A 26,186-nucleotide genomic window follows, 5' to 3' on the forward strand; every position below is an offset into this window, starting at 1 on the left:
TTTGAGTGAAATGTTTACATTTATATTGAAATATGCACTAAAACAGAATGAGTTCTACTAGTCAATGAAATTTTGCCAAAGCGGAATCACAAACTTCTGTTGGGGAGGTCCAGTCAACTAGCAGCAGTGATCCCCAAGCAGGAACACCAAGGAGAAGCCTGGGAGACCCCACCCCAAAAAGCCTCCTTTCAAGAGATCCCAACTCACTTCTCCCACATGCACCCACAGAGATTTAGGAGCACAGCCACGCTCCTCATTTTCTTATATCTTTAGTTTCTTCTTCGCTGCAATAAATATAAAATTGGCAATGCTCATATACCACAGCACAGACAATATTTCAGGCTTTAGCATACAACTGTAAACAGTGACTAGGTTAAAAAAATAAAAAAGAAAGTTGAACATTATTTTTAAACGACGACAGAATTCCTAAGAGCAGGGCATGAGCCACTCAAGATTTGTTTTGTTGGGTTAAGGTTTTTGACAAAAAATTCAGGTTTAGACAGATGTCCAAATAGACTCAAGGTGGTAGCCAGAGCACTGCCCATGGCAGTCTAGAATATGTGGGCAGCAAAACAACAAGCCCTAGATCACCCTTGGCAGTACATCTTCAACCTACCACATTCAAGATGGGACTGCAGAAATCTCTATTGTGCCATCACCAGCTGCCATCTAGTGTAGTGGGAATGGGTGGGCAAAGGAATGAAAGTTTGCTGGGAGACAAACAGAATTAACACCTCTGCTGGCTGCCTGGAAAGTTGGCCCCTTAATCACAAGGACAACTAGGACATTTCACTTGGACAGTGCATTAAACTTCATATATATGTGTGTATATATTTCTCATATATATATATATATATATATATATATATATATGAAATCCAAAGATTACGCATTAAGTTCTGTCACCGCAACAAACTGGGGTGTCAATCAAAGAAAAACAGATGAACACTTTTTGCCTAAAGCAGTGCAAAGAAAGCTGGCAAGAAATGAAAGTGGACTCAGTATCTGCACATTAGCAATGGGGCAGACTTTTATTTAAAAGGCTAGTGGTTCAAATACTATTGCTCAAATAGCTCTGGTAGATATAAAATGTAGTTAACATCCAAGATTTATACACAGAAGCAAAGGAGCTGAAGGCCAATTCACAAAGGGATATTTGATCCTTAGTCAAGAGAGAGAAGCTAAAAGCACATGCTGCAGGAGTAACCTAATGGGGTTTGTTTGGACCATACTCCTTCCCTCTGACAACAGAAAAGACCTGGATAGGAAACTGTCTTTTCACACACAAAATTGTGGCTTAATTAAATCTCCTCCCTAGAACTATACCTCAGCTAAGAAAAAAACAATCTGTCTTGAAAACCTCAAGAACCTGGGCTACTAAAAATAAAAAGGAAAATTTAATATAGTAAACAAGTTTAGTAAACACCACATATATTTTCAGTTGTTAATGAAGACATGATACATTCAGGAAAGTTTTTGTTTTTGTTTTTTTTAAAGACAAAAAAACCAAAAAACAAAATTCCCAGAAAAAGCCTCGACGAGGGAAAAAAAAAAAATCAGCCCAAGTTCTATCCCTTTCAGTCAGAAGCGGCTCTTAGCACAAACCACAAATCCCCCTCCAACACACAAAAGCAATGCCATGTGCCTTGCAAGCAGAGTAAGAAACATATGCCTTAGTTACTGAACTTGAACGTTAAGCAGAATCATTGCAGAGCACATTTTGATGGGTTACTTCAATATCCACCTGGTCCAGTTTAAAGTATTTGTCTGTAAATCCAGTTTGTACATATTCCATAGGTATATTAAACAATAAACCACCTGTTGTCCTATTATTTTTTAAATGGCAGTTCTTGTAGCTCAACAAACCATTAAGATTATAAAGAGCTCTCTTGAAAGAAATTCTCAGAGGAAGATGTATTAAGGAGAAATCCTGAAGGTTAAATGAAGTTCTTTTTTACTAGTTCTTTTTTTACTAAAACAGTGGGATCAAGCAGAATGTCTATTTGGAAGAGCAGTTTCACCATTTCCCCATGAGAAGAGGCCAAATTTTTCTGGACTAATAATAATTTAAAAACTAAGCCAATAAAAATAAAATAAAATATACACCTTAAAATACTACAAAACTTGAAATAAAGTCAGGGCTTATAGAGTGGGAAACAGAGTTCTGGGGTTTTTTTCCCCCCCAAAGAAGGAAAACTGTAACAGGTTCTAAGGGAAAAACAAAACAAAACAAACCAGAACTCTGAATATGGATAGCACTACACAGACTCTATAGCACAGACCACCACACAAGAATGAATTACACATCAGTAATATCATCATGAGAGTAACTGGCTGGGGATTTATACTTCCAGCAACAGAGCTCCTAGGTCAAAAACGTGTTAAAAGCTTGTAATGTTAACAAGGACCCCTCCCACCAAAAAAAAGAGGGGATGAGGGGGAATAGAGGAAAGGCTGCATGCATGGGTCTATTACAGACATGATATTCAGCAGCATAAAAATAATACCCTCCATTGAGTCCCCCAAATGGGGCAAAACCTATTTTTCACTGCTAAGCATGGGAAAGATTAACAGAGTGGAACAAATTCACCTGTAACCATAGCATCTCCCATACTTGAATGACAAGCACGTTCAATCTGATGTTATATGTTGCTATAACATTGAGAATATGTATGAGTAAAGCAAAATAAAGAACAAAAGGCTAAATTATGAACTTTAAAAACTGGAAAAACATGTTTTAAAGCCAAGAAGGTGTTATTCTAATTATTATTATATATGACATAATCCATAGACAGAAAGGCCAAGGAAAGAATCTTCATTTTGTTCAGTACTTAGGCTTGATGTTGTCCTAGGAAAAACAGTGATAAGTCAATGAACGTGTCACACATATAACTAAAAAGTCCCCTTCTGGTTTCCAATGCATTTAAACAACCATCTTCCTTGGCTAATTTTTCTCCTGTGTCAAACAAACCTCCTATGTACAGGACCAGTTTAAATCCCTCCTCCCCTTCAAACACTAGATATGAACATCCAGGAACATTCTACAATGCAAAGTGCCTTAAGAAAGAGAAGGATTCTGTAGTGCCAGTGATATAACTGATCTGAGGAAGCTGGGACGCTATTAACACTGATGGGAGCCAGTCAGGCAATGGTGGTTTGTTTTTCCTCAGGTGTTTCCTCCAACAATTGCATGATCAGTTCATGGAGGGGTTTGCAGATCTTTGCGTAGCCCCCTCCTGTGAGATGCAGAAAATCAAACATGTCGTGGCAGGAGATGGCACCGTCCGAGTGCACGAAGCCCCCATCTGTATCCAGGAGCTGAACATTGGCAAGCTTCGGCAGGGAAACCTTGAGGAGCTGGTTCACCTTGGCATTCTTTTGCCTCAAAGGGTTGGGCTTCTCACCTCGAGGTAACAAACCCTGGGGAAGAGCAGAGAAGAATATAAGATGAGAAGACTCACTGTTTTTTCCTACTTACTTGTGATTTCAAATATCCCTGGAACTCTCCATCTGGCACTTGTTTATACCTTTGATTTCTGAAACACTGGACTAGACCGGTCTTAATGAAAGTTCTCTGACTATCCCTCCTACGTTTCTTCCCGAGTTCCTCCTCCTCCTCCGGTCCCTTAACTGATGGTATTCTTCAGGGTTTTGTCCTTGGCCCAGTACTCTCTCCACCCGACACACTTTAGCCCAGATCTCTTCCTGGAGCTTCAGAACTGTGTACTGAACGTCCAGGTATAGAACCAAACTTGAATGCTCCTGAGGCACACCCAACTTAACACGTCCAAAAACCCATTCATCATCTCTCCCATAGATTATGTTCCTTCTACATTCTCTGTGTCAACCGACCATTCCAACATCCCTGAGTCTCTCATCCCATGTTCCTTATCTATTTATCATTAAATCACTCAGCTTTTACATCCTAAGTATTTTTCCAATCCATTCTTTTTTCTGACTATAGACACTGCTATGGCTAGGGAACTTACCAATATTAACCTCAATTAATGTAAAATCTCCTGACTAGTCTTCCTACCTCCAGTGGTATTACCCCTTCAATTTATCCTCCATATAGTCCACCACATAGCTAGAATAATCTAGCTCAAATACACATCTATGCATTAATGCCACATGGAACCTACACTAGAACACACGAGAAATGGAGTTGGAACAAATGCTGTCTTGATGAATCACAGCCACATAATATCTGGTAGTAAAAAACAGAGATGTGTTCTAAATTCATTTTTAACTTATTTGTTAATGATCTAATATAATTTTCAGATAAATCAGATGTCTGTCCTTCTACTATAGTAAATAAAAGCCAGCTCTTATATGGCAAGTGCAAGGTTTTATCATCTCAAACTAGAAATGGCCTTTATACAGATAACTGATCCAATTATAAAACTGTCAGAAATCCCCAACCTTTTAGTTGGTTTATAGCGAATGATGCCACACAGCAAGTTATTGTTATTTAGGCAAAAATGTTGTCACCTGTTTCTCCTACAAGGGTATGATAAGAGGTCTTATTTCATAAAAACGGGTTTTCTGTAGGCGTTCTACTAAAAAAATAAAAAAAAAATTTATGCCCAAAGCGCTTATTCATGTCTGCTTTGGATTTTTTCAGCAAAACGTTGGACCTCGATTATTAACTTACTCTGTGACTGTAAAGTTCCAAAGAGAACTACAGAGAATTATGAATATGCTACCCCAATCCATCTCCTTTCATCCTTGTCAAGTGCAGACAAGGTCAATCCTAAACCCTAGTTTATATAACTGTTAAAAGTATAAGGCTCTGCATCTAATAGTTAACAAAGAAAAGCAGCCCTCAGCGCTGGTACATCAAAGCTTGGTTGAGATATAATGAGCAACCAGGAAGGATGGCCAGTGACCAATAAATACATATGTTATTCTGACTTTCAAAGAATACCATAGCAATTAAAGCCATAAAAAAGGATTAAGCCTCAAGAGCAGGGCACCATACCTATTGGGATTGTCAAGCAAGGATAAGAAAAATAGCTTATGTACTTGCATAACATTTTCCTTAATAAATGAGTATCAAGGGTATGCCATGTGATTTTTTCTCTATAATAACTGATAATTGTTAAAATATTACTTTAAAGGAGACAAAAAAATTACACTCCTAATTCCTTTACCATGTAACAACTATTTTAATTTTATTTCCTTTTGCAATTTGCATATTTACTTTCAAGCAATTCTAAATATAATATACATACCGTTTAGTATTCGGACTGTTCACTTAAATACATCATAAATTCTGTTTTCACACAGTCCTCCTAATTGTCATATGATTAGTGCTATTATAGTCAATGACTTGTGCAATCATTCCCCCATGGGGTTGATTATTTAGGTTATTTCCAATGTTTTAGTATTGTAGATAACAACACCATATATCAAATTCAAAAGTCTGGTTGAAACAAATAATATTTATGGAGGATTTATTCACCAACATTCATGCAACAAATATGTCCTAATCAACTACAATGTACCACCCACTGTACTTAAGAGATGGACTCTTAACCACAATGTAGTCTTTTTCTGGAATAATGCAGGATATAAATAAATACATAAACAAATTAATTAAATACCATGTAATAAAAAAATAAGACCTGTCTCCCCAGAACCCTGTCATAATATCCAAACTCCTAACATGGGACCTGGCTGTGGCCTCTAACTATCCCAGTCTTGAACTTTATTCCAATGATAACCCTAAAATTCTTCTAGCACCCTCCTTCACTCACCCAACAAACACATTCATGTATAAGCCTTTGATCATTTCCTTCCTTTCTTCCTCCCTCCCTTTCTCTCTCTTTCATTCTTCTCTGTAATACCTTCTCTTCTTTCATTTCTCTATTTGTCTGGAAACCAATGAGTTCTTTAAAACTAAACTCAGATGTCAATTTTTATGTCTAAAATATACCCAGTTCTCTCCTTAGCATACAGTATAATAATTATTTCTGTTTATATTGCTGTGTCCATCCACCAGCTCCTTGAGAGGAACTGTCTTACTCATTTTTGTACGCTCGGGACCTAGGATAGTGCCTTGTACATCATGATTCTCGCATGTTTGTTGAATAAACGACTACCTTGTTAACACTATATCTCATTAAAGAACTGAATATATGTCAGATTTCTCAAAAACATACATTTTTAGCTAGGTTAAGAATATCTACAGGTAAACTTTAACACTGAAATAGACAGCTGTTTATTCCTGAGACCATGAAGACAATGCTTTAATTCTACAAAGGGTAGCATTTCCTGTTAGTGGTAAGACTATGAAGTACCCATTTTCTTCCTGATGGAATCTCTGATATTTTAAAGAATTCAGAGATTCTGATAAATACACCACCTTTACCATATTAACAATGGAACAAAACAACACATCTAGGCTAATCCAAACTCGGGTCTAATAAAAAGAGACTCAGGAACTAGGAAAAGTCTCATATGCAACTTAAAAAATTATCAGAAGATAGTCAAGGGAAAAAAAAAAACTAAGGCAACCTGAGGCAACAAAGAGGATTTCCACTTCTAAACAAGGATGAGCAGAAAAAAGATGACCCCACAGCTGTTCTAGGAAATGAGACCAATAAGACGATGGGACAGGAATAAAAAGTGCAAAGGAGACTAGAACACCAGGGGCAGAAACGAGGCCCGACACACTTTTCTCTAAACACAAATTACGTCCTTTTTGCTAAACGGAACAAATTTCAACCATAGCTGTCTATTAGGCCTATAAAACATTTTCATCTATCGGCATATTTTTAATACAAAGCTTTTCCAAAGGGGCTAGTCCACCAACGAGGGATGTAACATTATTGAACCATTAAATGTCGGGCAACTTGAGTCGAAATTTTTTTTTAAACGTTTAATTACCTGGTTTGGATTTGCCAAAAGATTTTTAAGAGAAGTAAGTTTTTTTCTGAGAATTAAGCTGAGGATACTGTAATTGACAAAGTTTTCTATACTATCAATATCAGATCAACTAACAGATGTATTGCCATTTACTGTTATAAAGCCTTTTCATGTGCACAGTGTTCCATTAGTTCTTCAGCAAGATCCAGTGGTATATAGGTCAGATTATTACCTCCATTTGTCAAGTGAGGAAATGGAGGCTCAGAAAGGTGAAGCGATTTGCTCAAGGTCACACAGCTAGTGAGGGGCAATCACAAAAAAAAAAAAAAAAAAAAAAAGACGATGGGACATATCAGAGAAGAGCTTCTCGGGAGCACGATAAACTGCTTCCAACCTAAAGATTCTCTATGTTCATGACTGATCACATTTCTAAAAAGACTCCCCACCTTACCTAATAATATCAAGGTCTCCACCCACCCAAAGACCACATACCAATACAATGATTTTGGCCTGTGGCTGCCTTGTGTTGATAAGTTGTACGATGGCCTCGATTCCACCTGCTACTTCCTCTGCTGTATTTTCATGGTTGTTTGTTCCTACCCAGACAACAATGACCTATAATTGAGGGAAGGAAGAAAAAGAGAAAAAAGATAAATACTCAGGAATGTCCACTAGTTAGCTGAAAATCTTATTTCAAAAATCAAAGAAGGAGGGGCTTCCCTGGTGGCGCATTGGTTGAGAATCCGCCTGCCAATGCAGGGGACACAGGTTCGAGCCCTGGTCTGGGAAGATCCCACATGCCGCGGAGCAACTAAGGCCGTGCACCACGACTACTGAGCCTGTGCTCTAGAGCCCATGAGCCACAACTACTGGAGCCCGCGTGCCTAAGAGCCTGCACTCTGCAACAAGAGAAGCCACCGCAATGAGAAGCCCATGCACCTCAACAAAGAGTAGCCCCCGCTCGCCGCAACTAGAGAAAGCCCGCACGTGGCAACGAAGACCCAACACAGCCAAAAATAAATAAATGAAATAAATAAATTTTTTAAAAAATCAAAGAAGGAAAGATGAACTTCTCAAATGGTATTGGTAACTTCAACAGGGCAGCCATCTTAAAACATTAATGTATGCCTCATATACATCAGGATAAATTCCAAACAGAAAAACACTTAAGTGGGAAAACTGTACTAGGAAGAGATAAGAAAATTCTTTTATGTGGAGTTGGAAGCTAATCTCTTAAGATCCAGAAACTCTACAAAAAAGATAATAAATTCAACTGTATAAAAATAAAACCACTGCAAGTCAGAAAAGACAAAAAAAAAAAAGAGTGAAATCTAAGAAACATGGGGGAAAATACTTGCGACATCATAAGACTCCCTTAGTTAAAGTACCTTCTAGAAAAAATAAAAGTACCCAAGGGAGTGCAGTGGGTACAAATACACAGTTCTACTCAAGGAAAAGAGTCAGTGGGGTGGAGGCTGGATATAGTTTTTAGAAGTTTTTCTCTTCAAAAAAATAATTTTACAAGGTGGCTATCACCTAGAGACATACATCTTACTATGTAACCCAAAGTAATTTCCACCTGTCACAAAAGAAAGGAATATGCATGAGTTTTTCTGTTAGAAAGGCAAAAATAAAATACTTTCAACTACAGCAACTGTTATCAATGGCTCAGCTTTGTTTCTTTTTGTTGTTTGGGGTTGAAAAAATTTATATGCAGTGTGCCAACTCAGGATGTTGATAATGCTATAAGGCACTGGATACATGTTTGGGCTGAACATTTGTTCACATCTGCTTCAAATTTTCTTCAGAAGAACTTGGGAGGCCTTGATTACCAATCTGTTTATACATTTAAATGGATCCAAAATTACTTCCTCAAGTGAATCATAGCCCTGCTCCCGCGGCCCACCTCTGAGCTCTTTCCCCCTCATACTGCCTCAGGTCAACAGAATAGCATACCTTATTAGCATCAGATCTCTTCCTACAGCAGAAGATAATTACAAGTACAAAACAAGCAAGCAATACACTGATTCTTAATTAAGCATGTATTTGGAATGTTCTTAAACAATATCATTTAACTTAAAGGGGCACGAAGCAAAGAACAACAGTGAAATAACGCTTTAAAGAAGCAATTTTTTTTTTTTTACTACCAGTTTCTGACAGTTTAACTATCTGCAGAACACTCAAGATTAAGGATATTCTTTAAAAAAATAATAGTAAGTTTCATTTCACCTTAGGTTTAATATTCTCCAGTTCTCCATTCTTTAGTCTCCATAAAACATGTCTTGTTGTATCTCCCCCAATTCCAAAATTCAGTGCATGAAGTGGGGAAAAAAGCTCTCGCCATATCTGAAAAGAGAAAAACTTGATTTATTTAAGCTGAAATTAGTGGGAAATAAAATCCCTCAACTGCAATGTGTTGTGAGGCATCTGAAGTAAGTTTCCCTTTTCTGTATTCAAATGTATCACTGCAAGTGGTATGCTACCAACTGCTGAAAGGGCTTTGAAGATGCCATTGTGTAACTCAGTTTTCGGTGCAGCTTTAGATCTCAGCTCAAGACCTGAGTCACAGCTCAACCTGATGCCACTTAGGCACCAACATTTATAATTAAGCTGCCAACTCAATAAACTCTCCTTTCCCTTTATTCAACCATTTAAAGGAATAGGGTGAAGTAGAAACATGAGAGGAAAAAATTTAGAGTGCTTGAGCCAAAAAGATATAAAGCTATCTTTTCTTTTAAATTTCCCTTGGGAGAATGCCTAACCTCAAAAAGATTCAGAACAGTTCACTACAAAAATATATAAAATATAAAAATGGTAAAACACAAATAATAAGAACTGAGAATCATGACTAAGACAAACAGAAATGAGCAAATACAAATAAGAAAATAGTAAAATACAAATAAGAATTGAAAATCATGACTAGGACAAATATACACAAACAAATATAATATGAAGCTTCTTGGAAGCCAAGGCAAAAAAGGGAGCTTATTTATAAATAATGTTGTATTTTTTCCTTTGTCTCATCATGCTTGATGGCACAAAGAATCCCATCAGGTAGGTCTGATTTCTCTTCTACTCTGAACTAGAGTGGAATGAATGCAAGTCTGTTATCAATGAATGTGTTGACATGAGCAGCCAAGGACCACCCTCACCCCTGCACCTTACCTCATACTGCTGCATCAACTGCACCATGGAGTCCCCCACAAACAGGACATCCGGCTCTTTGTCTTTGCAGTCCAGGACAAATCTGTTGTGCTGGTGTGAAGAAGAAAGAACAATCAGAAGCTGGCATTTTCCCCTGTGAGATTTCTTGGCCTAGACAGAACAGTTGTCCAACCAGTCACTCTGTTGTTAAACATTCTATTTGGTCTGTCCCTAAAGCTGATTCCTCTCAATCTGCTATTAACTCCTGGGCCCTTCTGAAAACGAGAACAGAAAAATGCATTCATGTTTTTTTAAAAGCTTACCTTTTCCTCCAACTCTTTTAAAGAAAATTTCAGATATACTTAAAGCTGACGTAATACAATGAACACCTGTACACACTCACCTACATTCAACAATAACATTTTCCCACATTTGCTTTATCTGTGTGTTTGCTGAATCATTTGAGGGTAAGCTGCAAACATTGTGATTCTTCACCTTTAAATATTCCGTATGCATCTCCTAAGCATAAGGACAGTCTCCTATAAAACCACATTATCACACCTAAGAAAATAAATAATCCCATAAAATCTAACATTTAATCTTCACAATTGTTCCAAAAGTATTATATGTATCTATTTTTTGAACTAGGATCCAATCAAAAGGCATGCATTTCATTTGAATGGTTTTAATATGGCCTTTGAAAATGTCTGCTAACCTCTAAATGTGAGAGATGTTGGCAAACTGGGACTCAGGCTTTTCCAGTCTAATTCAAGTTTATAAGGAAGGGTGACCTAGCCCTGGCATGCTTCTCTTTGCTCTTAAGGCATAAGACACCTTTAAAAAGATTTTACCCATTGATGCTAAACTGAAGGACATAGTTTCAATTTTTATATTCATCCCTGAAACAAATTAACATGATGCTTTAGCAGGTCTCTAACCCAGTTCTACGGAAAGGTCTGAATACTGTTTCTTTTTCTCAAACTCTACATTCAATTATGCTTCCCCTAGGAATTAATTAAGATGGAGTTACTATTTAAGTATTTCTGCTGATACTACAAGTGCAGATGACACTGTGGTGAAACTGAGATATTTCACTGCCATTGGTGAAAATACAAAAATATTTCTGGAAATAATTTGACAATTGATTAAGACATCTTCTCTTTCACAGTGACAGGATTTGGGATAACTTTTTTTCTCTTGGGTCCATGTCTTGTGTAAACAATTTTTTTAAATTACTATTGTTTCAATAAGTATTTTTAAACTGAAGGGATAAGATGAGCAAGAATAAAACTTTAGCTAGTTTTATTGAGTAGGTGCTCTTGCACATCACGTCGTCTCTCTACTGTGTATGCTAAAGTGCCAACTCCTCTCAATACCAACAGAACAGCTTACGTTTAAAGAATGTCATGGAATTTAAGCTCTGCTGTTCTAAAGGTTTAAGTATTCTAAATTTTCTTTTTAAGTATAAAAGTAGTTGCAATGAGCTTGGAAAAACAGAAAAGATCAAAGCAAAACATCTATAATCCTACCATTTTAACCCAGTACCTATTAATGTTTTAAGGTATTTTTTTCTCATTATTTTTTCACATCCCCCCGCAACACAGTTGAAACGTATGTATATCTCCTTAAGGCACAACAGCTTTGGGACAGAAAAACCTATGTTCGAAGTCTAGCTTATCTACTTTCTAGTGCAGTGACCTTAAGCAAGTACATAACCCCAAGTTTTGTTTTACACATCTGCTGGCAACGCTTTTTAGAGTTGTGAAGATGAGAGTTCTATAAAAGGGGCCCGGCTTCTGGCTGCCACCCAGTAGGTACTCAATAAAGAGCAGCCATTATAACTGCATTAACATTATATTAGAAATATTTTCCTATGTAGCTACATGATTTTTCATAACTATAATATTTTTAAAAAATTTTATTGTGTAATTTAAAAAAAAATCTTCATTTATTTATTTATATGGCAGCGCCACACAGCTTGCGAGATCTGAGTTCCCCAACCGGGACTGAACTCGGGCCCTCGGCAGTGAGAGCACGGAGTCCTAACCACCGGACCGCCAGGGAATTCCCTATAACCGTAATTTTTTTTTTTTTTTTTTTTGGGTACGCGGGCCTCTCACTGTTGTGGCCTCTCCCGTTGCGGAACACAGACTCCAGGTGCGCAGCCTCAGCGGCCATGGCTCACGGGCCCAGCCGCTCCACGGCATGTGGGATCTTCCCGGACCAGGGCACCAACCCGTGTCCCCTGCATCGGCAGGCGGACTCTCAACCACTGCGCCACCAGGGAAGCCCTATAACCGTAATTTTTAACACCACTTAATATCCTACTGGATGCATCCAGTGGCACATTGATTTTTTTTAGCTCTTTATCCTAATGACAGATTTGCCAGAAGCCTCCTATTGACTGAGATGAAGAAACTTACATACACACACACATTTTCTTTTACAGGTTGGGAATTTTTAGGGCAAAGGGGATTAACACTTTCATGGATCTTGGATATACTTCCAAATTACTAACGAAATGGCTACTGGCTATATCTATTCTGACGCCAGCAATGTATCAGAACTCATTTTACTATACTTGCACCTGCCCGGGTTATTAATATTTTTCTCTCCCTCCTTTCTTTTCCCATTGTTTTAATCCGTACTTTTTGGAAACAAAAAGTTAAAGCTCCTGTCATGCTCATTGAGACACTTATCTAGTACATTTGAGGATATTTTTATTGATCATACAACAAACAATATCAATGCTTCATCTGTAATATTTACTGAAAATATTTCTGTCAGTCTGCTGCTAAGCCTTCTTTATGTGGTTAATGTTTTGATATGAATTGTTATTAAATTTGTCTACAGTCAAGTCTTTTAATATCACCCTTAAAAAACTTACGATTATGGAAAATATCAAGCGTACAGGAAAGCAGAGAGAATAACACAATGGATCTCTGTGTATCCGTCACCAGATACAGCAATCATCTAACTTACGGCCACTATTATTTCAACATTCCAGAAACTACTGCCCCACCCCATTCTTAGATTATTTTGAAGCAAACTGAGGATATAATATTTCATGTATAAATATTTCAACATGTATGTAGCTCTTAAAAGATTAAAAATATATATAGCCACAATACCAGTTCTATCCTCTAAAATTAATAGGAATCCTTTAATATCAACAAATAACTAGTGAGTGTTCAAATTCAATGTCACAAAATTTTATTTTATGATTTGTTTTTTAAAATCAGGATCCAGGCAATCTGTCTCTTAAATCCCTTTTAATCTATAGGTTCCCCCTCCCTCTGCCACCACCTCCCAAACTTTTTTTTTAAGGAATATGACTGTCTGACCTATAGACTCTCCCATAGTCTGGATTTTGTTGACTGCATTCCTGTGGTGGTGGTGGACATGTTCATCTGTTCCAGGTACTTCTTGATATGTGGTACTTAAGTCTAGAACAGGGATGGATATTTTAGCAATACTCCATGAGTAGTATTGAGTATCACTTCAATACTTGTTTTAATCATGACTGCTTTTCTTTTAATGTTTTGTTTCTAAATAATTTATCTACAGAAGACCTGAAAAGATTGTGGAGTATTTGCATATACCCCTAACTCAGCTTCTTTCAATGTTAGCATCTTTTATTTTTTTATTAAAAACAGAATTTTCAGGTGTAAGGATTTTTTTTTAATTTTATTTACTTTTTATTTATTTATTTTTGGCTGTGTCGGGTCTTTGTTGCTGTGTGCGGGCTTTCTCTTGTTGCAGTGAGTGGGGACTACTCTTCGCTGTGGTGCTTGGGCTTCCCATTGCAGTGGCTTCTCTTGTTGGGGAGCATGGGCTCTAGGCGCACGGGCTTCATTAGTTGTAGCATGCAGGCTCAGTAGTTGTAGCTCGCAGGCTCTAGAGAACAGGCTCAGTAGTTGTGGTGCACGGGCTTAGATGCTCTGCAGCATGTGGGATCTTCCCGGACCAGGGCTCGAACCTGTGTCCCCCGTACTGGCAGGCAGATTCTTAACCACTGTGCCACCAGGGAAGCCCTCAATGTTAGCATCTTATATAAGCATGGTACATTTGTCAAACCTAAGAAATTAACATTAGGGAATACTATCAACTAAAATAAAGTCCACTCAGATCTCACTAATTTTTCCACTAATGCCCATTTCCTGAATCAATCAGCATATCACATGGCATTTAATCTATATATCTCCTTTAACTCTTCCAATATGGGACAGTCTCTTGGTCTTTCCTTGTCTTTCATGACCTGACACATTTAGTTGCAGTAAGGTGTTCTGTAGACAGTCCCTCAATTTGGGTCTGTCTGATGTTTTCCCATGAATAGGCTGAGGTTATGGATTTTTGGGTAAGACTACCACAGAGGTGATGTGCCCTTGTTGTATCATGTCAGGGAACATGACTTATTACTGGTGATGTTAATATTGATCATTTGGGTAAGGTGGTGTTTGCCAGTTTTCTCCACTATCAAGTTATTATTTTCCCTTCCATACTCTGTATGTTAGAAGCAAGACACTAAATTCAGCTCCACCTACTAGAGGGAGGGGTCTCAAAAAATAGTGGGCATATCTTAAAACCAAAGTAATTACCAAAGTAATTTACAGGAAGATACTCTAAGGCTAGGCAAATATATCGTTTCTCCTTAAAGTTGTGTCCATTAATGTTAGTATTCATCGGGCTTCCCTGGTGGCGCGGTGGTTGGGAGTCCGCCTGCCGATGCAGGGGACGCGGGTTCGTGCCCCGGTCCGGGAAGATCCCACATGCCACGGAGCGGCTGGGCCCGTGAGCCATGGCCGCTGAGCCTGCGCGTCCGGAGCCTGTGCTCCGCAAGGGGAGAGGCCACAACAGTGAGAGGCCCGCGTACCACAAAAAAAAAAAAAAAAAAAAAAAAAAAAAAAAAAAAAAAAAATGTTAGTATTCATCAATGGATCTTGCCTACAGTAATTATTACTGCAGTGTTCTATCCATGATTTTCTTTTCCTTCCTTACTTCTACATTTATTAATTAAAATTATTCTGTAAGGAAGATTTAGCTCTTCTCCCCTATTTATTTATTCATCCACTTATTTATTTATAGCAGAATGGATTAATGAACACTTATTTTATTCTTTCAGTTATAAACCAATAATACCATCATTTGTTACACTGCTCAAAATGTTCAACTTTGTACTTTGGGAGCTCTTCCAGGTCTTTTAGGTGGTCAAGGTTAGTATCATCAATGAGACAAACCAATACCACATGTATTCTATGTGATGCACTGGGGACCCATCACTTCAGTGATATTCCTGCCTTCCACCATCTTTTTTTTCCTTTTCTTTTTTGAGTAGTTTCTTGCTTTCTTGCACTAGAAGATGCTCTAGGCCCATATTTTTATTTTCTTTGCTCCAGCTATAGAATCAATCACTTCTCCAAGGAGCCCTAGTTCCTTTCATTGGAGAACTGTATTTAAAAACCAAGATCTGGGTATATAATATATTAGTCCTTCCATATTATACAAGTTTTTTTTTTGGCGGTACGTGGGCCTCTCACTGTTGTGGCCTCTCCCATTGCGGAGCACAGGATCCGGACGCACAGGCTCAGTGGCCATGGCTCACGGGCCCAGCATGTGGGATCTTCCCGGACTGGGGCACGAACCCGCGTCCCCTGCATCGGCAGGCGGACTCTCAACCACTGCGCCACGAGGGAAACCCACAAGTTTTTTAAAAAATTTAAATATTCATATATGTTTTTCTTCCATTTGACTAATTTTTTCCCAGTCAGTGCTAATCATTTAAAGTCTTCTAATTTATGCCAGAAACAACAAAGGCATCTAGTTTTTTTTTTTTTTTTTTTTTTTTTATAAATTTATTTATTTTTATTTATTTATTTTTGGCTGTGTTGGGTCTTCGTTTCTGTGCTAGGGCTTTCTCTAGTTGCGGTGAGTGGGGGCCACTCTTCATCGCGGTGCGCGGGCCTCTCACTGTCGCGGCCTCTCTCGTTGCGGAGCACAGGCTCCAGACACGCAGGCTCAGTAGTTGTGGCTCACGGGCCCAGTTGCCCCGTGGCATGTGGGATCTTCCCAGACCAGGTCTCGAACCTGTGTCCCCTTCATTGGCAGGCAGATTCTCAACTACTGCGCCACCAGGGAAGCCCAGGCATCTAGTTTTACTTACTACTTTTAGTAAATTTATAAATGACCTAAATGCCCATCAATGAGATAACAGACAACCCACTGTGGTATTTTCATATAAAATAATTGAATACTACTTAAAGAAAAAAAAATGAATAAACTACAGCTATATTTTTAATAGGTATGATTACTGCAGAAAAAAATACATTCAGAAAGATACTATTTACCATTTAAAAACGTGCAAAAAGGGACTTCCTTGGTGGCGCAGTGGTTAAGGATCCACCTGCCAATGCAGGGGACACGGGTTTGAGCCCTGGTCTGGGAAGACCCCACATGCCGCAGAGCAACTAAGCCCATGCGCCACAACTACTGAGCCTGCGCTCTAGAGCCCGCAAGCCACACCTACTGAGCCTGTGTGCCACAACTACTGAAGCCTGCGTGCCTAGAGCCCGCGCTCTGCAACGAAAAGCCACCACAATGAGAAGAAGGCCGCACACTGCAACGAAGGGTAGCCCCCGCTCACCGCAACGAGAAAGCCCGCATGCAGCAATGAAGACCCAACACAGCCAAATATAAATTAATTAATTTTAAAAAGTGCAAAAATACTAACTATATTGTTTAGAGATTTTATGTGTAGTATGTAAATACATGAAATTACTGGCTTGGGGGTGGGGAGGTAGGAAAGAGAAAGAAATGTGATCAGTGAGCAGTATACAGGGAACAGCAATGTTTTATTTTTTTAGGGTGAGTAGCAAATACACAGATGCACAAAATATTTCATAATACTTTTTTAAAGATATAAACAAATGAGGAAGATTAAGAAAGAATAATCACATAATTGATCCATAGGAGAACAGTCAAAATAAAAAACTACCACTCAAAATAAGCTAGTTGAAAGACTGATTTTTAAGTCTGAGATGACCAAAACAGAAAGGGAATACAACTATGAAGAGTATAAAGAGGATCACTAAATACTAAAACAGCAAACTCTGGGGACTTAAAATCATATTGCACTTGTTAGTTCAAAAGGTAATACAGTTGGAAACAGATAAAGGTTAAATATAGTTATTGTTAAATGATAGCAGTTATTAAAAGCAAGTTACAAATACTGGAAAAAAAAAAGTGCTAAAAAAAACAATGGGACATACTGAGAGAGCAAAGGGGCCAGAGCTTGAAGGGATTCCCACTTGCTAAACTTTGGACAATGAGTTTCAAAATTACAGTGGATTATAACCCACTTGACTAAAGTAAGAACCTGTGAGACCATATTATAATGAAATAGAATTGGATTAGGCCGGGCTTCCCTGGTGGCGCAGTGGTTGAGAGTCCGCCTACTGATGCAGGGGACACGGGTTTGTGCCCCGGTCCGGGAAGATCCCACATATGCCGCGGAGTGGCTGGGCCCATGAGCCATGGCTACTGGGCCTGCGCATCTGGAGCCTGTGCTCCGCAACGGGAGAGACCACAACAGTGAGAGGCCCGTGTACGGCAAAAAAAGAAAAAAAAAAAAAGAACACTACTGGGACAACTACAGAAATCTGAATATGGTTTTTGGATTAGGTAACAGTATAATGTCAGTGTTAAATTTCCTGATTTTAATAACTGTATTGTAGTTATGTAAGAAAAGGTTCTTTTTCTCAGAAAACAAACTCAAATATTTAGGGGTAAAGGGGCATTGTGATGACTGCAACATACTTTCAAATGATTCAGAAAAAACTGTAAGTTGGTAAATAGTACAAACAGATACAGACAGAATGATTAGGCAGATGTGGCAAAATGTTAACAAGTGGCAAGTCTAGATCAAGGATATAGGAAGTTCCTTCTAAAGTGTTTGTAATATTTGTATAATTTTGAAATTACTTCAAAATTTTAAAAAGCTTAAAGAAAGAATACTGTAGAGACACTGTCATCTATTAAAATGAACAGTACGCAATGCCCATGCTCTCAAAGTATTCCTCAGTTCCAACATCACATGGTGACTAGGAATGACATCTCTAACATTAGATTTTTATTTACAGTAATCAATTCTTGTTGACCATTAAAAACACCCCATTGTAGCTCTGGTCAAAAGACTCTAAAAATTTAAGAGACTCATCTATGTGAATAACGCATGTGCACCCCCTTTTACCTGAGACATCCATCGGTCATCTCCTTGAATATCTTCCGCTGCATGTGGAATGGCTGCTGGGTTTGAGTCTCCTTGGCTCATTCTACACCTGAGGAAAAAAATGTCTATGTTTTGTTTTGTTCACTGACAGGAATGTTTCTTTGTTACCACTTACTTAAATATTACATGTCAGGTTTTAAATAAGAATAAGAATTAAATAAATTTCATTGGGTTTTGCCTAGAAACGATGCAACTGGAGTTTATTTTCAGCAGGGACGAGGTCCAGGACATGACTGCTTAAGTCCCATAAATATCTAGCACTACTAAACTTCCAGGCAGGTTTGAATATCATTCAGGAACAATGCATTACATCAGTATATACCTTACACCTATATTAATTTTTCATAAATACATGTTATTGTAAGAACCAAATGACAAGGAATTAAACCCTTCAAGTTCAATGACATCTACATTAGAGCCTTTTAGGCTGCTAGAGTTACACACTTAAGAATTAGTACAGCACCAATTAGAATCCAGTGATCACTAAACATCACACAAATACCTGTACTACAGATGATGACAAAACTAGTCGTGGGCTTTGGCAGTGGTTTTTTCATTTTTATTATTTATTACTTTTTAAAATTTTTTATTTTTTTTGGCAGTGCCCCGCATCCTGCTGGATTGAGTTCCATCACCAGGGATCAAACCCGTGTCCCCTGCAGTGGGAGCGCAGCAGAGTGTTAATAACCGCTAGCCCACTAGGGAAGTCCCTGGAATTGGTTTTTTACAAATTTTACTAGGTATTTTTATTTTTGACAGGTATCCACTAAAAAAAAATTTGATTAACGACGACCTAAATATGGTATCTGATAGTAGAGAAGAAGGAATAAGTGAAATTCAGGAAAATTAGAAATGCTAATCTTCTAGAAAGACAAGTAAGAAACCAGACTGTTTTCAACCAACTCTGGAGAATACATACTAGAGACATCAGGCTCAAGAGGTTACTTGGAAAATGCAAAGGATGATGAAAGAGAAAAAGCTGGGGTTTTGTGGCTTACAGAAAAAAAGGCCGTACTCTCTATCTCCTTCCTTTGCCATCCTCAAATACAACTAAACTTTCTCAGAAAGAGGACTGAGTTACAGCCTTTTAATAAGTATTCACTGAGTAAACAAAAAACCCTGGATTACCAAGGTAGTAGTTTTTGAGGATCAAAAAGTAACAAGCCCTAAACATGAAAGCAAACCTCCATGAAAAATAAATTACAGAAGCAAACAATTTTAACACTAATTATGTAAATAAATTCCATCAGTTCCAAATGACACTAGGTCTAAAAAAAATTGGGCTCAGGGTTAAGCCTATATCTGACTAAAGGTGTAAAATATCATTCACAACCTGTGTATACTTCTTTAGATTACTAAAATTTGCAACTATCAGAAAATAATAGCTACCTATGAAGGACTATCTACTCTATGCTTTATACATACCACCTCTGATCTTCACAAAAGTACTGCAAAATGAAGAAAACGAGGATCAGATAATTTAGGTACTTTGTTCAGTGACTGAAATGAGGTTTGTCTGACCCCAATTACGTCACATCTGGCCCACTGATCACAAACCAGTTCATGCTGACTCCCTAAAGGGGGCCTATATCTAACCATTTCACCCAAAAGACTTATGAGTTATACCACACAGAGCTAAAAACATCAATGTAAAATGCAAGAATCGGGAAGAACTGCAAGATGAACCTATAGAGTTCCAATCAGACTATGATACCTGTTTGGAGTTTCACTGTCTAAAAAAAGTGAGGAAAAATCAGAAGATACATAAAAGAAAACAAAAAAAGGATTACAGGGTTAAAACAAATAGCCACACAGAAACTTTTTGTTTTTAGCCAATAAAACATTCTAAATCTTCTATATAAAAGTTTCTTGGGGGTCTATGTTCAATTCTTGATTCAAGTCTGGCTATTCAGGTTAAATCTGATATGGCACTTAATACTCACTTTAATTTTAGTAAGTAACTTTCTTCCCCGCTGATCAAAAAGCTCTATTGTCCTTAAGACCAACAAGGAGCAACTTTTCCCATTTTCTGGATTTCAAAATTAGATATATAATGTAAAGAAATACAGCAACAAAACAGCTCCTTTTTCCACTCACTAATTGAAAAAGCCTATTTCCTAACTTTTAAAATAGATTTAAAAAACCCAACCATTTCTCATTTATTTTCCCACCTGGAGAAACTCTTAACATGTTAGGTATTTTTGAGGCAACAGTTAACTGACACAGGGTTAACCGAGCAATCACCACTAAAAATGAGAAAAATAATCTGTCCCCCTCTCACTGTGTGATTATGTAATTGAAACCATTTTTCCTGGGGATTGTTAAAAGAACAAGGATGACAAAACTGTACATCTGAGGTGCCTCCATAATAAAATGTATCCAAATTCATCCCTCACCACTTAAACACACAATGCAGGCACTCCAACTACATTTCAGTTCTTGGAACACCATGTTCAGATTTTGTTGAAAAACTTAAGAATTTTGACAAACCAGAGGGTGTTTCAAGGAAAGGAGCCAAGATGGTGAGAAATTAGAAAACCTGTCATATCAGAAATAGTTGAAAGAAACAGGTATGTTTATAATCTGTAGAAAAACTGGTTGGGGAAGAGGAAATCACGGGACAAATAGCTGTCAAAGTATTCAAAGATTACTAGGAAGGGACTTCAGGCTTATTCTGCATGTCCCCAAATAGGAAGACAAGGCCAGTAGATACAATGTACAGTGAGACAAATTTCTAACAAACAGAACTGCAAATGACATGACCTGTCTCTCAAGGCAGATTCCTCCCAGGGGGCCACAGAGACTAGGTGAACACCTACTAGAAAAGCATAAAGTGAACTAAAGCATATGAGTAAAGACTGGCCCAGATTAGCGGAATTCAAACATTTTTTAATGTTTTAGAATCTTTTTGAAATGTTCCTCAATATATGTATATTTATAAATTAGATGTGAATTGCTGTTAACCTGTATATTAAATATTTGTAATTTTTTCCTTTTTTACGTAAAAAAAATGAATGTAAAAAGAGGTTCTAAATATTTTCCTATATTCCAATGGATCTCCTTATGCATCCCAGGGCAGCACACATACTGTACTTTCAAGACCAGTGGTCTATATAAACTATAAGATCTCTTTAGATCTATGATTCAATTTACAGACATGGATTTTTAGAGTTTCTCCAACAGGTAAACAACTAATCAAAAAATAATAACTGCAATAAAAATTTATTAAGAACTTACTATTCACAAGACACTGTGCTAGGAGCTTTGTTATTTAAATAAAAACTGAAGCTCAGGGAGATTTAAGGAAACTGCTCCATGACAGGGAGAGCTGGGATTTGAACTCAGGGTGATATACTACCCTCCAAAACCTATTACTCTTGAGCAAAGTGCATTAGGCTCTATATAGAAAAGACTGTATGAAACAATGATAAATTCTAATTTACTAAGTCAATTCACTTATATATCCTATTACTACTACCCAAATTTAATGGCATTCTGATACCCTGAGCAAGACACTTTCATCTCAGTCCTAAATTTTGTCATGAGCAAAATGAAAAAGCTATAGGGACAGAGAAACTGAGGAACAAAATGTCAATTACCTAAAGTTACTAGGCAGGTAAAACTGAGAGAATTTAGCACAATATTCCCAATTAGCTAGTCTTTTCTTCTTTAACTATGTTTGTTTTTTTGTTTTTTGTTTTTTTTGCGGTACGCGGGCATCTCACTGTTGTGGCCTCTCCTGTTGCGGAGCACAGGCTCCAGACGCGCAGGCTCAGCGGCCATGGCTCACGGGCCCAGCCGCTCCGCGGCATGTGGGATCTTCCCAGACCAGGGCACGAACCCGTGTCCCCTGCATAGGCAGGCAGACTCTCAACCACTGCACCACCAGGGAAGCCCTCTTCTTTAACTATGAATACAAGGTCATCCTCCTTCCTCCTCTGAGCAAAATTTGTTTCTTTGTGCCTTCAGACACTTGGATTTTGGACTATTTTGCCAAATCAAAATCTTACAATACAAAGTAGCTTTCAGTTTTACCTGTGCCTATGGCTTGGTAACATTTTTAAACAGCGGTAAAAAAAAAAAAAAAACAACTGAGGGGCAAACCCACGTAATCTCCTCTTTAAGAACCAAACTAGGGGGACTTCTCTGACAATCCAGTGGTTAAGACTCTGTGCAGGGGGCGTGGGTTCGATCCCTGGTCAGGGAACTAAGATCCCACGTGCCATGCGGTGCGGCCAAAGGATTTAAAAAAAAGAAAGAAAGAAAGAAAAGAAAAGAAAAGAAAAAAAAAGAACCAAGCTGGGGACTATGCATTTAGGGGATTCAAATAATTGGGGAGTTAGATAAAAAAAACTGTGTACTGTTTATAATAAAAATGAAGGATCAATCAGGAGTCATCCAGAGAACAGCCTGTGGTGGGTCACAAAAATCTGAGTGATTTGGGGTTTCCTGCCTCACGTACAGAGCAATATTGTGGCACAGAAGTATTCAGAATGCTGTAATTAGTAACAACAGAAAACGCAACAGAGAAGGATTTGATTCCCATCTCACCTCACTGATTCATAATAATCGCCTCTGTGCAGCAAGTCATTAACTTCTGAGGTCACAAACAGAAAAACCCAACAGAATGGAGATAAAGGTCCAAAGAAATTAATTTATCAGGAGACATACTCTTCCAGGGAAGCTTTAACTGCCCATTAAAATGAGTTCTCTGGGAAGATGAGGAGTAAGTGACTTGCACAGCATTTCCCAATTTTCCTGCATTTTCTGTCTTCTCTACTTAACTCCGACTATGACAGTCTTAACACCAGAATTTCCAAATGCTTATACCAGCGTGGTGTAGTGTGTGTCTAATCAAAAACCAGCTCCAACAACAAAGAATTATAAATACTCAAGCTGAGCTGTATGTTTCTTTAGTTTAACCAGGAAACAGATGGAGGGGGAAAGTTGCACTAAGAATTAAAAGATTCAGAATGTTTCCACTCTGACCTCAGACTCTTCATTTTGTTTCAGATGGAGTGGGCAGGGTTATTCTATAGGCGAAGGCAGGCCTCATCCCTAGTACCCTGCCTCAGTGGGCTGGTGGATGGGTCCCGGGATTCCAGCACATGCAGAATTTATTATCAAATGCCCAAGCCAACACATTAAAGCACAATGATTTCATACTCCTCCCCTGCTCCCGCACAAGGAGGCAACCTTCATATCAGAACAATGTGCCCAGGAGAAGAATCCAAAGACACAAGGCATATCCAAGGCAAAGGCGTATTCAGATGCTCAAGGGGACAATACCCCGTGTTTTCTCCATACCTTTACCACTCCCCCAAAATGACCCCCCCTCATTTAAAGCTGTACGAAATGAGGCCTTAGGGTGGATCCAGGTGGTCTTCCCTTTCTCCATGGGTAAGCTCTAAAAAGAGGCCAAAGCTTCATGTATTTGGTTTTCTTAAGGTTTGTATACACATTATGAAAAGCAACGCTGGCCTGGGAGGTATGGAAAGAATAGTGAGTCACCGTGCAACGGGCACATCACAAACCTGAAGGCCAGAAGATCCTGATCTGGTACATGGACATGGACCAGGTAAAAACCACCTAAGAAAACCTGTCCATTGGTAGGTTTAACTAGTTGGTTGACCTTAGGCAAATCACCAGCCTCGCTGGGCCTCATCTCTAAAATGAGGTGCTGGACTGGACAGCCCTCTAAGAAATAAGCCCTTCTGAGTCGTGACAGCCTATGGATTTTTGAATATATTACAGGAGATAACGGAGAAGTTTCTGACGGGTGGGAAGAAGTGCTCCGTCAAAAAAACAGTAACTGGTCTGAGCCCGCGCCAACGGCCTCTCAGACAGAGGAAAGGGGAGAAAAGGGTCAGAGGTTCAATCTCGGGGAGGAGGGAAAGGCAACAGCCGAGGCAGAAGCGTGGCTGGAAATGGGGCTGGCGGCGGCGAGCCCCGGGCCGCGGTAGCGGGGGATTCAGGGCGGCCTGCTCCGGGGGTCGGGCTGTGCCTGATCGGGCCGGGCGGCGCGCCCCGCCACGGTGCTCGGCCGCGGGATGGGGCGGGGCGGCTGGGCGGCCGAGGAGGCGGCAGGTTTGGGGGTGGGGTACTGGGAAAAGGCTCCGAGGGAAGCGGCGAGCGGCCTGGAGGTGCGGGGTGCAGAGCGGGCGGCCAAGGAACCCACGCCGGGCCAGCCGAGAAGGGGCGAGCGCGGGAGGCACCCCAAGGGTCGGGGGGGAGGGGCGGCGCGGGGGAGGGGCCGGCAGGGTGGGGGAGGGGAGGTCGCGGGCCTCTCACAATAACAAGTCGCAGCCTCTTCCAACCCCCACCTCTAAGCCACCGGTTCCCCAAGTCCCGGAATGCACTCACTCAGGCACAGGGTCCGTGCGGGCCCCAAGCGGCTGCGGCGTCGGCGGGTGGCGCGTCTGTCGCTCACTCAGTCCCGGCGGCCCCGCTCCGGCGCGTCCCTCCTCCGGCCTCAGCACCCGCTGCAGCGCCCCCACTTCCGGTTCCCCTGCCACTCAGGCAAATGGATTCCGGAAGTCCCGCCCCATCCTGCCAGGCCTTGGCTCGGCTCGCCTCTCCTCACTTTCCTTCTGCGGGAGCTCGCTGCCGGCGCCCAGGTGTCCTGCCACGCCCCGCAAGGTTCCACGCTTTGTTCTCTATCCTGCCCTCGTTTTGCATGTAGTCTGCGCGACTTGGGCCTCTATCTTTCCTCCGGCTGCATCCCTCAGTCCTGCGTTCATGTCACCGTAGTGTGGAGATGGCATTCGGGACAATGTGCTGTGACCTCGCACTGACGCCATTCCCTTCCCACCCCGCCAACCTGGCTTCCTTCTCCACCCCATGGAATAAACCAGATTGCTGCCAGTGGGAGGGAAATAGGGCCCCAAGGTTAATGAGGCAGTCCCTTACATTTATGGGTGGAATTTCTGTTTCAATGATGAATGTACGGATTTTGGATGACCGCCTCTTAAGGTGATACTATAGGGGGATGGAGAGACAGTCTTTTCCTTAGAGATCCATCCAGAGAGGAGGGGCAAAAGATGTACGCAGGCTATGAAAACGTTTGGTGGAGCAGCGCCCTGAGCTGGCCCTTTAAAAATGGATAGGATTCGTTAAGACCCTTGTCTGAATTGGTAGAGCCTTCCAGAGTTCTGAAAATGATCAGGGGGGTCGGTTTTGCAGACAAAACCCGTTAAGAATTACTGTGAAAACCTGGAAGCATAAAGTTTCGAGATATGTCAAGTTATTTTTCAGGTGACCTGTACTGTCAAATGGTACTAAATTTATCAGACGTATATAATCCAAAATAATTTGTCCACCTATAAAACGCTAATTTACTTCGGAATTCCCTTGCAGATGTTCACACATTTATGGCACACCAGCAGGTAAATGTTTGTTGCTTTAAATGTTTTATCGAAAAGAATTTGTGTTTGGGGAGCTCAAATGATGCAGCTTGAATTAGTCTCCGGGGATAAATCCATAGAATCCTGAATTTCCTCAGTTTTAACACTCAACACACTTTAATGTAATTACTACTTTAATACACTGTCTTCCCTGCTATACTCTAAGCTCTGAGTGAGCAGAGACCTTGTGTGGATTCCCAGCACCTGGCATGCTGCCTGATGCATAGCAGACACTCATTAAGTATTGCTCAATCAGGGATGAATGATCAAGGGTTGAATTTGTGCCTATGTGGAACCTATGACCTATCTTCATACTTTCTTGTTTTCAACTTTTTAATTAAGAAACATAAACAAGGGAAGTGTGCCCCAGGGAATACTAGAGCTGGTTAGACTAGCCTCTGCCAGTGTTTGAATACCTCTATGGCTCAGGCAGTTTTTAGTGTTTTGGCAAAACCTGAATGTTACTGAACCCTGAAATTTATTGA

The 26,186-nt window shown here is 39.7% G+C and overlaps 1 protein-coding gene across 1 annotated transcript; it reads right to left on the minus strand.

The window, feature by feature from the left end:
• PAFAH1B2 (platelet activating factor acetylhydrolase 1b catalytic subunit 2) lies at positions 1–24,800 on the minus strand. The gene is made up of 6 exons (XM_081238892.1): positions 24,662–24,800; positions 18,260–18,347; positions 10,036–10,125; positions 9,100–9,216; positions 7,363–7,485; positions 1–3,420 (listed from the first exon to the last, which is right to left on the minus strand). The coding sequence occupies exons 2-6, from the start codon at positions 18,338–18,340 to the stop codon at positions 3,142–3,144; spliced, it is 690 nt and encodes a 229-aa protein (XP_081095018.1). The 5' UTR covers positions 18,341–18,347; positions 24,662–24,800; the 3' UTR covers positions 1–3,141.
• Positions 24,801–26,186: the final 1,386 nt, after the last annotated feature.

Source organism: Mesoplodon bidens, assembly GCF_964165515.1.
Source record: "Mesoplodon bidens genome assembly, chromosome: 7".
Classification (NCBI taxonomy): domain Eukaryota; kingdom Metazoa; phylum Chordata; class Mammalia; order Artiodactyla; family Ziphiidae; genus Mesoplodon; species Mesoplodon bidens.

What these genes read in the sequence shown, in the direction of transcription:
- PAFAH1B2 (XM_081238892.1), bottom strand. Translation starts at nt 18,340, where the DNA reads ATGAGCCAAGGAGACTCAAACCCAGCAGCCATTCCACATGCAGCGGAA. An exon ending in ATGACCGATGGATGTCTCAG is followed by an intron (nt 10,126 to 18,259) that starts GTAAAAGGGGGT and finishes TCTTCACACCAG; the next exon opens with CACAACAGATTTGTCCTGGA. An exon ending in AGGCCAAAATCATTGTATTG is followed by an intron (nt 3,421 to 7,362) that starts GTATGTGGTCTT and finishes GCTCTTCCCCAG; the next exon opens with GGTTTGTTACCTCGAGGTGA.